The 10,775-nt window shown below is 55.6% G+C and overlaps 1 protein-coding gene across 2 annotated transcripts; it reads left to right on the top strand.

The window, feature by feature from the left end:
- The first annotated feature begins 84 nt into the window (after nt 1-84).
- MRPL21 (mitochondrial ribosomal protein L21) lies at nt 85-10,033 on the top strand. Of its 2 annotated transcripts, NM_001076514.2 has the most exon segments (7): nt 85-195; nt 3,990-4,047; nt 5,989-6,074; nt 6,688-6,851; nt 8,343-8,395; nt 8,731-8,834; nt 9,916-10,029. In NM_001076514.2, coding segments are annotated over 7 exon segments (630 nt in total). In that variant the 5' UTR covers nt 85-95; the 3' UTR covers nt 9,981-10,029.
- The last annotated feature ends 742 nt before the right edge of the window (nt 10,034-10,775 follow it).

Here is a 10,775-nt window from a genome sequence, read left to right as displayed (position 1 = left end):
GCGGAGGTCCGGCTGCAGCGCGCGGCGCTGCTCCCGGCCGGACCCGGTGCGTCGACGCACCAGGCTCGCGCCACTTCCGCTTCCGCTGTGGGAAGATGGCGGCGGCCGTGGCGGCCAGGGCCCTGCCGGTCACCTTCGGGCGGCTGGCGTTTGCATGCAGCCGCAGCGTCCTGAGAGCGTCGGGACCCGGAGCCGGTGAGGCCTGCCCCGCGGGGTGAACGGAGGAAGCTGGGCACACGGGGCGCCTTGCCACGTGTGTCTGCGTCTGACCAGTGTTAATCGCTTGTTTGATGGCGGTGATTATCGGTCGTGGAAACCCTGGGTTCAGACCCTGATTCCTTTAGTTAATAGCTTAAATATTGGTGATAGCTCTCCAACTTCCATATAGGCTCCATTTAAGTTGGGGAGCAAACTCAGGCTCAAAATGGTCAGGTAACTTGCCCTTGGTCATACAGCAGGGAAGTAGGAGAGGACTGAATCAGATAGCTCGGTCCGGCTCCAAAGCCTGTGTTTTAACCGTCACTCCCCAGGCTGCAGGCCACTCTTTAACCTTCCTTGTCCTCATCTGGAAAACGGTGGTGAATGACTTTGCCTAGAGGTAACCAATCCAGCAAAAGCTACATCTGTATTTTAGGCACTGGGTTGTCATGAAGCCCAGCAAGGTTTTGTTGGTCAAAAACACTATAAACCTCTCCTCAAAACGGTTGGAGTGTGTATTTGTGTGAAGGTATGTTTATGTATGTAAAAAAGTTTTCCCTTTTTTAGGTGTGATAATGATGTGGTTATGTTTGTTTTTAAGATGCTTTATCTTTAATAGAAGTACCCTGACAATTGCTTTAAAATACACCACAGAGTTGGAGCAGAGACATTGTGAATGAGTCAGGCTTGGCTATGAGTTGATGACTGTTGAGTCTAGGAAGAGATACAGGAGGACTCCCTGTTGTCTTGAGTTTTGTGTGCTTATCGTTTTCCATAATAAAACTTGGGTTTAAGCAGGCAGGGAAGTTTTTATAAAAGCGGTGGGACTTACTTTGTTCTATCAACATAAAGCTACCTCTAGAATGCTGTGCTCAATTCCCGCCCCACCCCCCACCCCCGTTTTCAGAGAGAAACACAGGTGAAGTGAGCTGAGTAAAGACAGGGTGACCAAAATGGTGAACAGGCAGGATCTTGAAGAGTGACTGAAGGAAACCATCACAGTTCTCAGGGATTGAAAGATGGTCCTGGGGGACAGGAAGGTGCACATTTGTTCCCTGTGGGGTTGGAGCTAAGCTAAGGCCATAGGCAGGAATTACAGGGAAGCAGATCAAGTGCAGAAAGTTTCTGAGCTTTCACCAGTGAAATGGCTCTCAGGCGTGCTGTCTGTCAGTTGTATCCAACTCTTTGTGACCCCATGGACTATAGCCCGCCAGGCTTCTCTATGGGAGTTTTTGGGCAAGAACACCATAGTGGCTTGCCATTTCCTCCTCTGGGGAATCTTCTTGACCCAGGGACCGAACCTGAGTCTCCTGCATCTCCCGCACTGACAGGCAGATTCTTTACTACTAAGCCACCTGGCTTTCAAGAGAGGCCAGTCGTGAGTTTCCAACTGTGGGGTGTTCCACAGGGGCTTCATTTGATGGCTTAGAAAAGATTTCATTCATTCCTTCGCCATTTATTGGGCATCCATTACAAGTCAAACTCTGGTCCAGGATGGTGAATACATCAGTTAAATTCGTAAAACAAACCCGTTTTTACGGAGCTCACATTCTGATGGGGGGAGGCGTTTGCAGAGATGAGCAATTTTACAAAGAAGCAAATTACATAGTATGTTCGAAGCTTAAGAAGAAGCAAATTCCATAGCAGGTTCAAAGCTGGTAAGTCTTACGGAGAAAAATAAAGCACGAGTTGGGAGGAAAGTGTTCAGTTTTAAATAGGATGGTTGGGGAAGCCTTCTCTAGTGAGATGGTGTTTGAGTGGAGACCCAGAGGAAACAGGGGATTAGCCTAGAGGGCCTCCTGGGGTTGGGGTTGTCCCGAGGAAGAGCAGTCAAGGCATAGGCCGTTGTACTTGGCATCTTCCAGGAATAACCAGGAGGCCCAAGTGGCAGGTGTGCAGGGAACAAGGGGAAGCTCATGAGGCAAGGCCCAGAGAGACGGGGTCACACTGCCTGCTGGCCACTGTGAAGACTGCCTTTTTCTCAGAATGAAATGGGGCGCTCTTGGGGGGTTGCACGAAATAGGAACCTGAGCTGCCCTCATAGTTTGTTTTTCTGGTTTTGAGGGGATTTTTGCCCACCCCACACGGTATGTGGGATCTTAATTCCATGACCAGGTATCGAACCTGTGCCCCCTGCAGTGAAATGTGACATCTTAACCTCTTGACCACCAGGGAAGTCCCCAGCCTTCTAGCTGCTGTGCAGACAGAGAGGCGAGGGTGAGAGCAGGGTATCAGTTCCAAGCCAGGCAGCTTGGCTGATTGAAGTGGTCAGAGCCTGGATGTCTCAAAAAGAGCAGGGGATTTGCTGACAGGTTGGTGGCTGTGGGGTGTGAGAGAGAAAAGTCATAAATGAGTGAGGTTTTTGGCCTGAGCAGCTGGAAGGATGAATTCGCCATCATGCGAGATGTGGAGGGGTGTGGGAGAAGCAGGCGGGAGGGGCAGATCAGGAGCCTTTGTTAGGTTCTGAGTCAGGTGACGACCAGGTGATGCCAGCAGACAGGCAGGTGCCTGTCGTGTCTGAGTCCAGGCCGCAGGTGTCCACTTGAGAGTCACCAGTGTGCTGATGCTGAAATCCATTCAAGCAGATGTAATCCCAGAGGAAAGGGCATAAATAAAGAAGCGGTAAGAACCAGGTTTTAGGGCAACCCACTCCAGTCTTCTTTCCTGGAGAATCCCATGGACAGAGGAGCCTGGCGGGCTGCAGTCCACCGGGCCACAAAGAGTGGGACATGACTGAGCACAAAGACCCAGGTTTAGACCACAAGCACACCAAGATGGTGGAGGGGAAGAAAAACCAACTCAGGAGACCAGGAATTGGGAACAGCTGCTAATGAGTGAGCTTTAAAAGAGTGAACTTTATGGCATATAAATTATAGCTCAACAGAAAAAACCAACAGTAGTTACTGAGAGATCTGCCCTCTGCTTCTAGCACCTAAGCATGGGGCATTTTGTTTCTGGGCCCTTCTCAGCAGGCTCTGGGTGCCTTTGTCCCTAGGTGTATTATTATCTGATGCTGTGTCCTGAGTTACCGCAAACCCAGCAGCTTAAGATAACTTCACATGTACTACGTCACCCCGTCACTGAGGGTCAGGATGCAGGCGTGGCTGAGCTGGCTCCCCGTCTGGTTAGATTAAAGTCAGACTGTTTCAGGCTAAGAGTCAGCAGGGCCAGCAGAAGCTGCTTCCTGGCTTCCCCGGACAGAGAAGCCTGGCGTGCTGCAGTCCATGGGGTTGCAGAGAGTCGGACATGACTGAGCCACTGACCTGAACTGGGAAGGTGGAATCCCAGGGGCCTCCCTGGGCTGCTCACAGCGCAGCGGTCCTGCTGCAGCGAGGACGCCAGGCCGGCAGCTGCCCTCTGATCTCCTCCTCTGGAGGTGCTGGCCTGTCACTCCCGCCACACGCTCTTTGTCACTGAGAGCCGCTCCCTTGGAGGGGGGAGCAGGGCTCGGGGCTGAGAGCCCCAGGAGGGGTGTCCTGGAGGCTGCTCCCACACTGGGGTGCCGGACAGGGCCTCACCCTGGGGGCACCTGGCGTCGAGGAACGAGTTAGCAGGTAGGTGACTCGGTCTCAGGCCCTTCTCGATGGCGCGATGCACGCCCCTTGGCGCCTGTGCTGAGAGCCCGCAGCTGTGAGCGAGCGACGGCCTCAGTCTTCTCTGGGCCTCCCCGTAGCGCGCTGTGCTGTGCTTTGAGCCGGGCCAGCCACACTGGCAGCACTCGTGCGCTGAGCATCGTGAGGGGCGGTTCGTGTTTCCCCCTGGTAACCACGCATGTCTCTCTTGTCCCTCAGCTTCCCTGTGGTCCGCTTCTCGGAGGTTCAGTTCGCAGAGCGCTTCATCTCCACAAGGGTAATATCAAAATGTGGGTTTTGCTGACTCTTCCTTCCCTTTCTTCTGAAGTCAAACTTCGAACATTTAGGTTTTTAGGAATATATAAGTTTTAACTGTTCGGACAATATTTTACTCAGACCCTTAACACGTAGAAATACAGACGGAACCTCAAGAGTCCAAAGAGAAGGTGTTCTGGGCCATGCGTGGCTGTGTCTTTTTAAGGAAAAGCTTTTAATTCCTCATTGGGAAATTTCTAACCGGGAAGGTTGAATCACAGGACGGATTCTCTGGAGGACCTTATGTAATTTGAAGGAGCATGTTTAGTGTTAAACTGTGTATTTAGATTTAAAAAATAAATAAATAAAAATATAAACTAAAAAAGGTAAATTTAACAAAATCACACTTGAGTAGGAATATACAGGGTCCTCTACCAGCCCTTGCAGCCTGGGTCTGTGAGCAGAGTCATCCTTGGGCTTCATTCAGTTCCTCTTTGAGAAATGGAAGTAGGGGTCAGGAATAGCTCAGTTGGTAGAGCATTTAGACTGGAGAAATGGAAGTGATATCAGGCTGCATCGCAATGGGTTTTCATGAGAGTCGAGTGAATTTCTGCATCCAGAGAGCTCATTAGAAGGACTGCCAAGGGGGAGGAGTGAAGGAGGGGTGGATTGGGAGACTGGATTAGCGGGTATAAACCGTTACTCCAGCATGAGGCCCACGGCGTGACACGCAGCGTGGGTGAATGGCGAGGTCTCCCTGTGGCACAGGGAACCACGTTCAGTATCCTGTGATCGTCAGGAAAAGAATTGTACATACGCACGTGTAACCGAGCCACTTTGCTGTACAACAGAAACTGACAACGTTGTGGGTCAGCCGCACCTAGATAAATACATTCCTTAAAAGAGAGCTTCGGCGAGCGCCTGGCACCAGGAAGCTCTCAGTACAGCCACCTGCACTCCTGCAGCGGGGGACCCGGGGCCTGCTGTTCCCCTGAAGGAGCAGTGGGCTCCCCGGATGAGGCTGGAGGCAGAAACCCTGAGGGGGCGCTTTCGTGAACCCAGCTGATCCCCCCAGCGCTGCTCTGAGCGGTCACGGCTGCCCCGGCCCCCTCGCAGCTTTGTCCCTCGTCTGGCTGGCTGCTGCTGGGCCACCCGGGGTCCTGAGCCTCAGACACGATTCACGGCTTTAAAACACAACCTAATTTGGGGGCCAGTTGACTGCAACAGGGACATCTGTGTCCAGCATACCTGCCATGACAGTGCCGGGGGCCCTGGCCTGTGCTGGAAGCAGCAGTGTCCCCAGTTCTCCAGGGTCTTCTGGCTGGTCGAAGAGTTCAGTTGATGGGAGACAGGTTAACAGGAGAAAATCAGACCTAAGTTTAATAACCTGTACACACGGGAGAGACCTGGGAGAAACGAGTCATTCGCCAGAACGACTGAAGCCCTCTGCTGAAACAGCTCCTTCAGCTAAAGACAAAAGAGGATGTTGAGGGTAGGGGTCTGGGACTTGAAGAGCGGGAGAAGGCAGTCCACGTCGGGGTGGAAAAGCAAGTGTTTGGTGGATAAATGTTTGTGGGGCCTGCAGAGACCGTGGGACACAGAGTAGCCCCCGTCCTCGGGGCCCGCGTGTTCCGCACCCTTTCTGGGGAAGCTGTCTCAGGACAGGCCCGCCATCTCCAGACGCCTGCGTGCAGCCCCAGGCCTGCCTGCCTCCTGCCAGAGTTTCTTCCAGAGTCTTGGGCCTTGATTGTTTTCAGCTTGAAGTAATCCACACGCCTAAGAGACATTTGGGGGGCAGATTTTGCTCCCCCACAAATGTGGGGGCTGCTGCCCTGCCAGCCACTCAGGCATCGGAGACGTGCTGGATCCTTGTCCTTTCTGGCGTGCTGAGCACAGCTGTGGCTCACAGGTTGGAACTGTCTTTTCACGTGTGTGTGACCTGCATGCAAAAATACTTTTACAGATACGTTCCTAAAACCTCACTGAGTTCACCACCTTGGCCAGAAGTTGTGCTGCCAGACCCTGCAGAGGAGGCCAGACACCACGCAGGTAAGGGGGGGCGGAAGCGGGGGGAGGGGCGGCCTCCTGGCCACGGAACAGGGGCCTCACGCTTCCAGGTGCCCAAGACGGGCACGATGTGGGTGTTCCCCTTCACAGGATGCGGCAAGGCAGGAACGCTGAAGTTCACTTAACACCAGAATCCGAACCCTCGTTCAGTTAGCAAAGCCTCCCAGGGCACCGGCTGAGTAGCAGGCAGCTGACACAGGTGGTGGCAGGGGTCCGTCCAGCCCAGTCTCCCCGCCGTTGGTAGAAACGTGTGTGTTCAGGGAGAGAGAACAAGGAGGATGCTCCTCAGTGGAAGCGGCCCCAGCGCCGGGGGCCAGGAGGCCATCTGGGTGCCGGGAGGAGGGTAGCGTACCGGCCGCGCCCAGCGCTCAGAGGCAGTGAGTGTCCTCGGTTTCCAAAACCTGGAAATGCACAGCAACGCGTGGACTCCTCCTGGTTTTAGATATGGTTGAAGGATGTGGTGGGAGAGCAGGGAGGAGCCCCCGGCACGCGCCCTGCCACCAGTCCATGGATGCTCAGGGTCGCGCGGCTCTCGGGGGCGCAGGGCATGCGGGCAGGGGCAGAGCTGTGACCCTGGCCACCCTTCCCCCTGCAGAGGTCGTGGAGAAGGTGAACGAGCTCATTGCCGGGGGCCAATACGGCAGGCTCTTCGCCGTGGTGCACTTTGCCAGCCACCAGTGGAAAGTCACCTCTGAAGACCTGATTCTAATTGAGAACAAGTTAGACATTGCCTGCGGAGAGCGGATTCGGCTGGAGAAGGTGAGACCATGGGTTTCTCAGTGTATCTGGGACTCAGTCCCTGCTCCCCAGGGTCGCCTCTGGTGGAGAAGGCTGACGCCCTTCCTGGGACGGGGCAGGCTGGCTGGGTGGGCGTGGGGGAGCCTGGGGGCAAGGGGAGATGCCCCTGAGGGCGGCCCTGACTTGGCAGGGTCCCTCCCGACGGGGAGACGCTTGGCACGTTTCCCCAAGGAGGAGTGTGTGTCTGTGGGTCTGTCTCACGCACTCCCCTGGCGTGAGGTGTGGCGGCCGCTGCTGTCCTAAACAGTGAGCGCTGGTTTCCAGCCGTCCCCCCGGACACCGGTCATGTTCTGGCCTCCAGACCCACTCCATGGTCTGTGCTGTTCTTAGCCATGCTTGTCAGCTTCCACTTAGGATTCTGTTTGCTGTGTTCAGGGGCCTGCTTGGTTTTTGCCTGTTCTGCTGTAGATAAAATACGAGATCTCCGCACCAGATCCCGTTTCTGTGACATAGTTAACTGTTGACAAGGTGTAAAATGACAGATGGTTTTCTTGATAATTTAAAACTCCTCCTTTGTGACCATAGCTTCTTGGTGTATTTACACCCAGGCAGCATCACGCTCCCCTTTCTCAGGTGGTCCTCCCGCAGCCTGTGGTCTGAGCAGGACCACGTGACTGAGAGCTGAATGAGGTGCTGTGGGGACACCCGCGGCCAGCACAGCGCCTTCTCCGTGGGGCCCCCCGGGGCCACATCACAGGCTCAGGGACAAGAGCATGTTTGCTTCTTACGTCTAAAATCGGACACTTCCGAACTGTATCTGTAAGGGTTTCTTAAAAGACGTTATCTTGAAACATTTCACACTAACAAAAGCGTAGGAGGCCCCACCCAGTAAAGATGATTTTCATGATGTAGGAAACCCAGCAGTAGAGACCACGTCAGGCTGAGAGTGAGCGGGTCAAGGTTCTTTGTCAGGGCCTAACATACAGAGTCCATGGATGTTCTTACAAAACAGGCTGTCTTCCACGTTTAGGTTTAGTGCGATCGAATTTTCTTCTGATCTGTAAAATTCCAGACAAGTCTCCCAGCGTCTAATAAGACCCCCCGCACTCGGGTCGCAGGGCTGTCTCCATCTGAGGCCAGCCCTGGCGGCGCGGCTGCCCTCCTGCTGCCTGGCGGGGGCAGGGTTTTGGGGTCATTGAAAGAACAACCTTGAACCTGAATCTTCACAGAATCTGCAGGACTGTCAACTGCTTAAAGACCCCCACCGTCTGGTTTGTGCATTTTTCCCCGTACGTATATGCTTCAGTGAGAAGGTTTAAGTCCGTTTCCAGAGGAGATGATCTGCTGACCGGATGTGCCACCAGGCCCCACGTCCGCCTGTGCCAGTCATACGGGCCTGTGTCCCTAGGAGGCGGCGAGCCCATCCCCCTCTGCAGCCTGCCTCTGTCTCGCCTGTCCTGCGACTCTGTTCTGTGGCTGTTCTCTCTCGGTGATGCGCCTGTTTCGTTCCAGGTCCTGCTGGTTGGGGCCGACGACTTCACTCTCCTCGGCAGACCCCTGCTTGGGTAACGTGCCCTCGGGGGGCGGGCGGGGGCCCAGTCACACCCAGTCAGCCCCAAGCTCGACACGTGGACCCTGCGGTTCCTGGGCGTTTGGTGCCCCGCGTGCAGAGCGTCCCGGCCACGTCTCTGGCCTGTTACTGCTTCGCTGCAGTTTGGCCCTTTTAGGACTGGCTGTGAGACGACCCCGTCCCTCACCGTGTAGTGTCTGTGGGGGGCGGGGGCGGGGAACACTGATAACCTGCAGAAAAGGAAGTTTTATTTTAGAAGTTCTCACGTGTAAAGTACCAGGAAAATGGAAAATAAGAAGGTACATCACTGTTTATTCTCCTGTCTTCTAGAAAGGACCTTGTTCGAGTAGAAGCCACGGTCATCGAGAAGACAGAATCGTGGCCGAGAGTCAACATGAGATTTCAGAAAAGGAAAAACTACAAAAGAAAGAGAAGTAAGTGGGGGAAAGCGGAGCCCACGCCCCCGTCCTCCGGGTGTTGCCCCGAGGCCTGCCCTGGGCGGGTTGGACGGGCACCTGCCCTCTGTGGCGCCTGGAGACCAGCGGGTGGGCGCGGCCCTGTCCCCACTCTGACGGGGGTGGGAAGAGGCCACCAACTGGAGGGCACGGCCCTGGGAGGCGCGGCCGGGAGCACCGGCGGCTGCTGAGACCCCCGCAGCACGTTTGGAGTCCCCCCGGGAAGTGGGCAAGCAGGCCGAGGGCGCCCTGTTGGGAGACGTTGCCCAGAGTGCAGGGGTTGCCCGCCTCCACCCAGGGGGACAGTCTTAGAGGGGGAGGGTGAGACCGCCGCCTACATCCCGGAGGTGGGCGGAGCCCATTCTTGTGCTGCCAGGCACACACGCATCCACATGGGCACACACGCGCTTGCACGATGGCACGTTTCTGCAACAGGAGTGAGACCAGCAGAATCACAACTACTTTCGTAGAATTTCCTTTGTGTTTCCACCTATTCACTGGGCGTTTACAGAGCGTTAGGCCACACACGTGATCTGGAGATGGTTTAGCGTTTATGGGAGGGAGTGTGTAGGTTACACGCAGACACTCTGCCATCTAGTGTGACGGGCTGGAGCATCCTTGGCTGCTGGAATCCTCCGGAGCCCACCCCCTGCAGATGTGCATCGGTCCAGTCCTCAGTCACAGGTGGTAAAACGCACCGGTGACGTAGCGCCAGCTTTCCTAGAGTCAGGTCATTAGGAAAGCTCTCCTCCAGGAGCCTCGGGTCATCAGATGCCTCTGCCCTCCCCACCTGCCATGCCATGTGGGGGTCTCCAGGCATGTGGAGGGGCGAGGCCAGGAGCCGCAGCAAGGGCTCCCGGGCTGTCACAGCCCCTGCTGCATCTGACGGGGCTCAGGGAATCAGTGGTGAGGCCTGTGGTCTGTGCGCCCCAGGGACACACCACACGGGACCTCGCTGAGTCCGACCCCCATGGGCTGAGCGGGCGGTGGCTGGTCTCACAGTAGCTCGTTCCCAGCATCGGGGTCTGCACCGACGCCCCGGCCCTTTTCTCTCTCTCAGTCATCGTGAACCCGCAGACCGTCCTCCGGATAAACACCATCGAGATTGCTCCCCGTCTGTGTTGACCGTCCAGCTGATATTTATAGAAATATAAAAATAAATCTGTTTTCTGAAGAGACCAGGTTGCTATGTTTTGCTGTAGAAAACTCTGATGTGAAAAGCTAAATCCCGTTGTGGGTAGTTCTAAACTGAGCGCCCTGACTGAGAGCTTATTCTTAGTAAGCAGCAGCCTCCCTGAGCCAGAGATGCCAGGAATTCAGGAAGAATCACAAGCATGGCCCTCCTGGGGCTGGAGCTTGGACGCTTTTGTAAAGACAGGCTGGCGTTACTGGCTGCCCTCCCCCCGGTGCTCCAGGACCACAGGGGCGTGACGGGCACAGCTAGGGCCCAGAGCCGACTGCGAGAAACACGATCCGGATTCCGCTTCTGGGCGAAATGAACGAAGTGCCATCTCCTGGGTAATCCAGTCACTGCTGCTAGTGGCTTGCTTTCCTGAGAAGCTGGGATTCAAACCAGGGGTCTGGGCACTGAGCCCCCGCCCTCGTCCTTCAGCTCCGCTGGGTCCAGCAGTGAAGGAGGGTCACGGTGCTGGTGGGTGGCATGGCTCGGCGCCTGGAGCCCCAGGGCAGCAGCACAGCACCTTCTGGAAGCTGGACGTGAATTACAGAGCAGAGCGGCCAGAGCAGTTCCAGACTAGATCTTGACAGCAGCCTTTCGGGATCCTGGGAGGGTGGGGGCTGCCCAGGCCCGTGGGAGTGGGTCAGGCAGGCAGCTCACCCCTGTGCTAAGGAAAGGGTCCCGAACCAGAGTGGCCAGGGCTGGAGGGCAGATGGAAGGACTTGGGGAGGGTGCTCCCAGAC

Source organism: Bos taurus, chromosome 29, assembly GCF_002263795.3.
Source record: "Bos taurus isolate L1 Dominette 01449 registration number 42190680 breed Hereford chromosome 29, ARS-UCD2.0, whole genome shotgun sequence".
In the NCBI taxonomy this organism is placed as follows: Eukaryota; Metazoa; Chordata; class Mammalia; order Artiodactyla; family Bovidae; genus Bos; species Bos taurus.
This window is presented reverse-complemented; position numbering and strand designations above follow the sequence as displayed.

Bases quoted from the DNA above. Each gene is read 5' to 3' on its own strand.
- MRPL21 (XM_005227374.3), top strand. From the start codon at position 155: ATGCAGCCGCAGCGTCCTGAGAGCGTCGGGACCCGGAGCCG. The intron at 196-5,988 runs GTGAGGCCTGCC...ATACTTTTACAG, and splicing joins AGCGTCGGGACCCGGAGCCG to ATACGTTCCTAAAACCTCAC. The intron at 6,075-6,687 runs GTAAGGGGGGGC...TTCCCCCTGCAG, and splicing joins GGAGGCCAGACACCACGCAG to AGGTCGTGGAGAAGGTGAAC.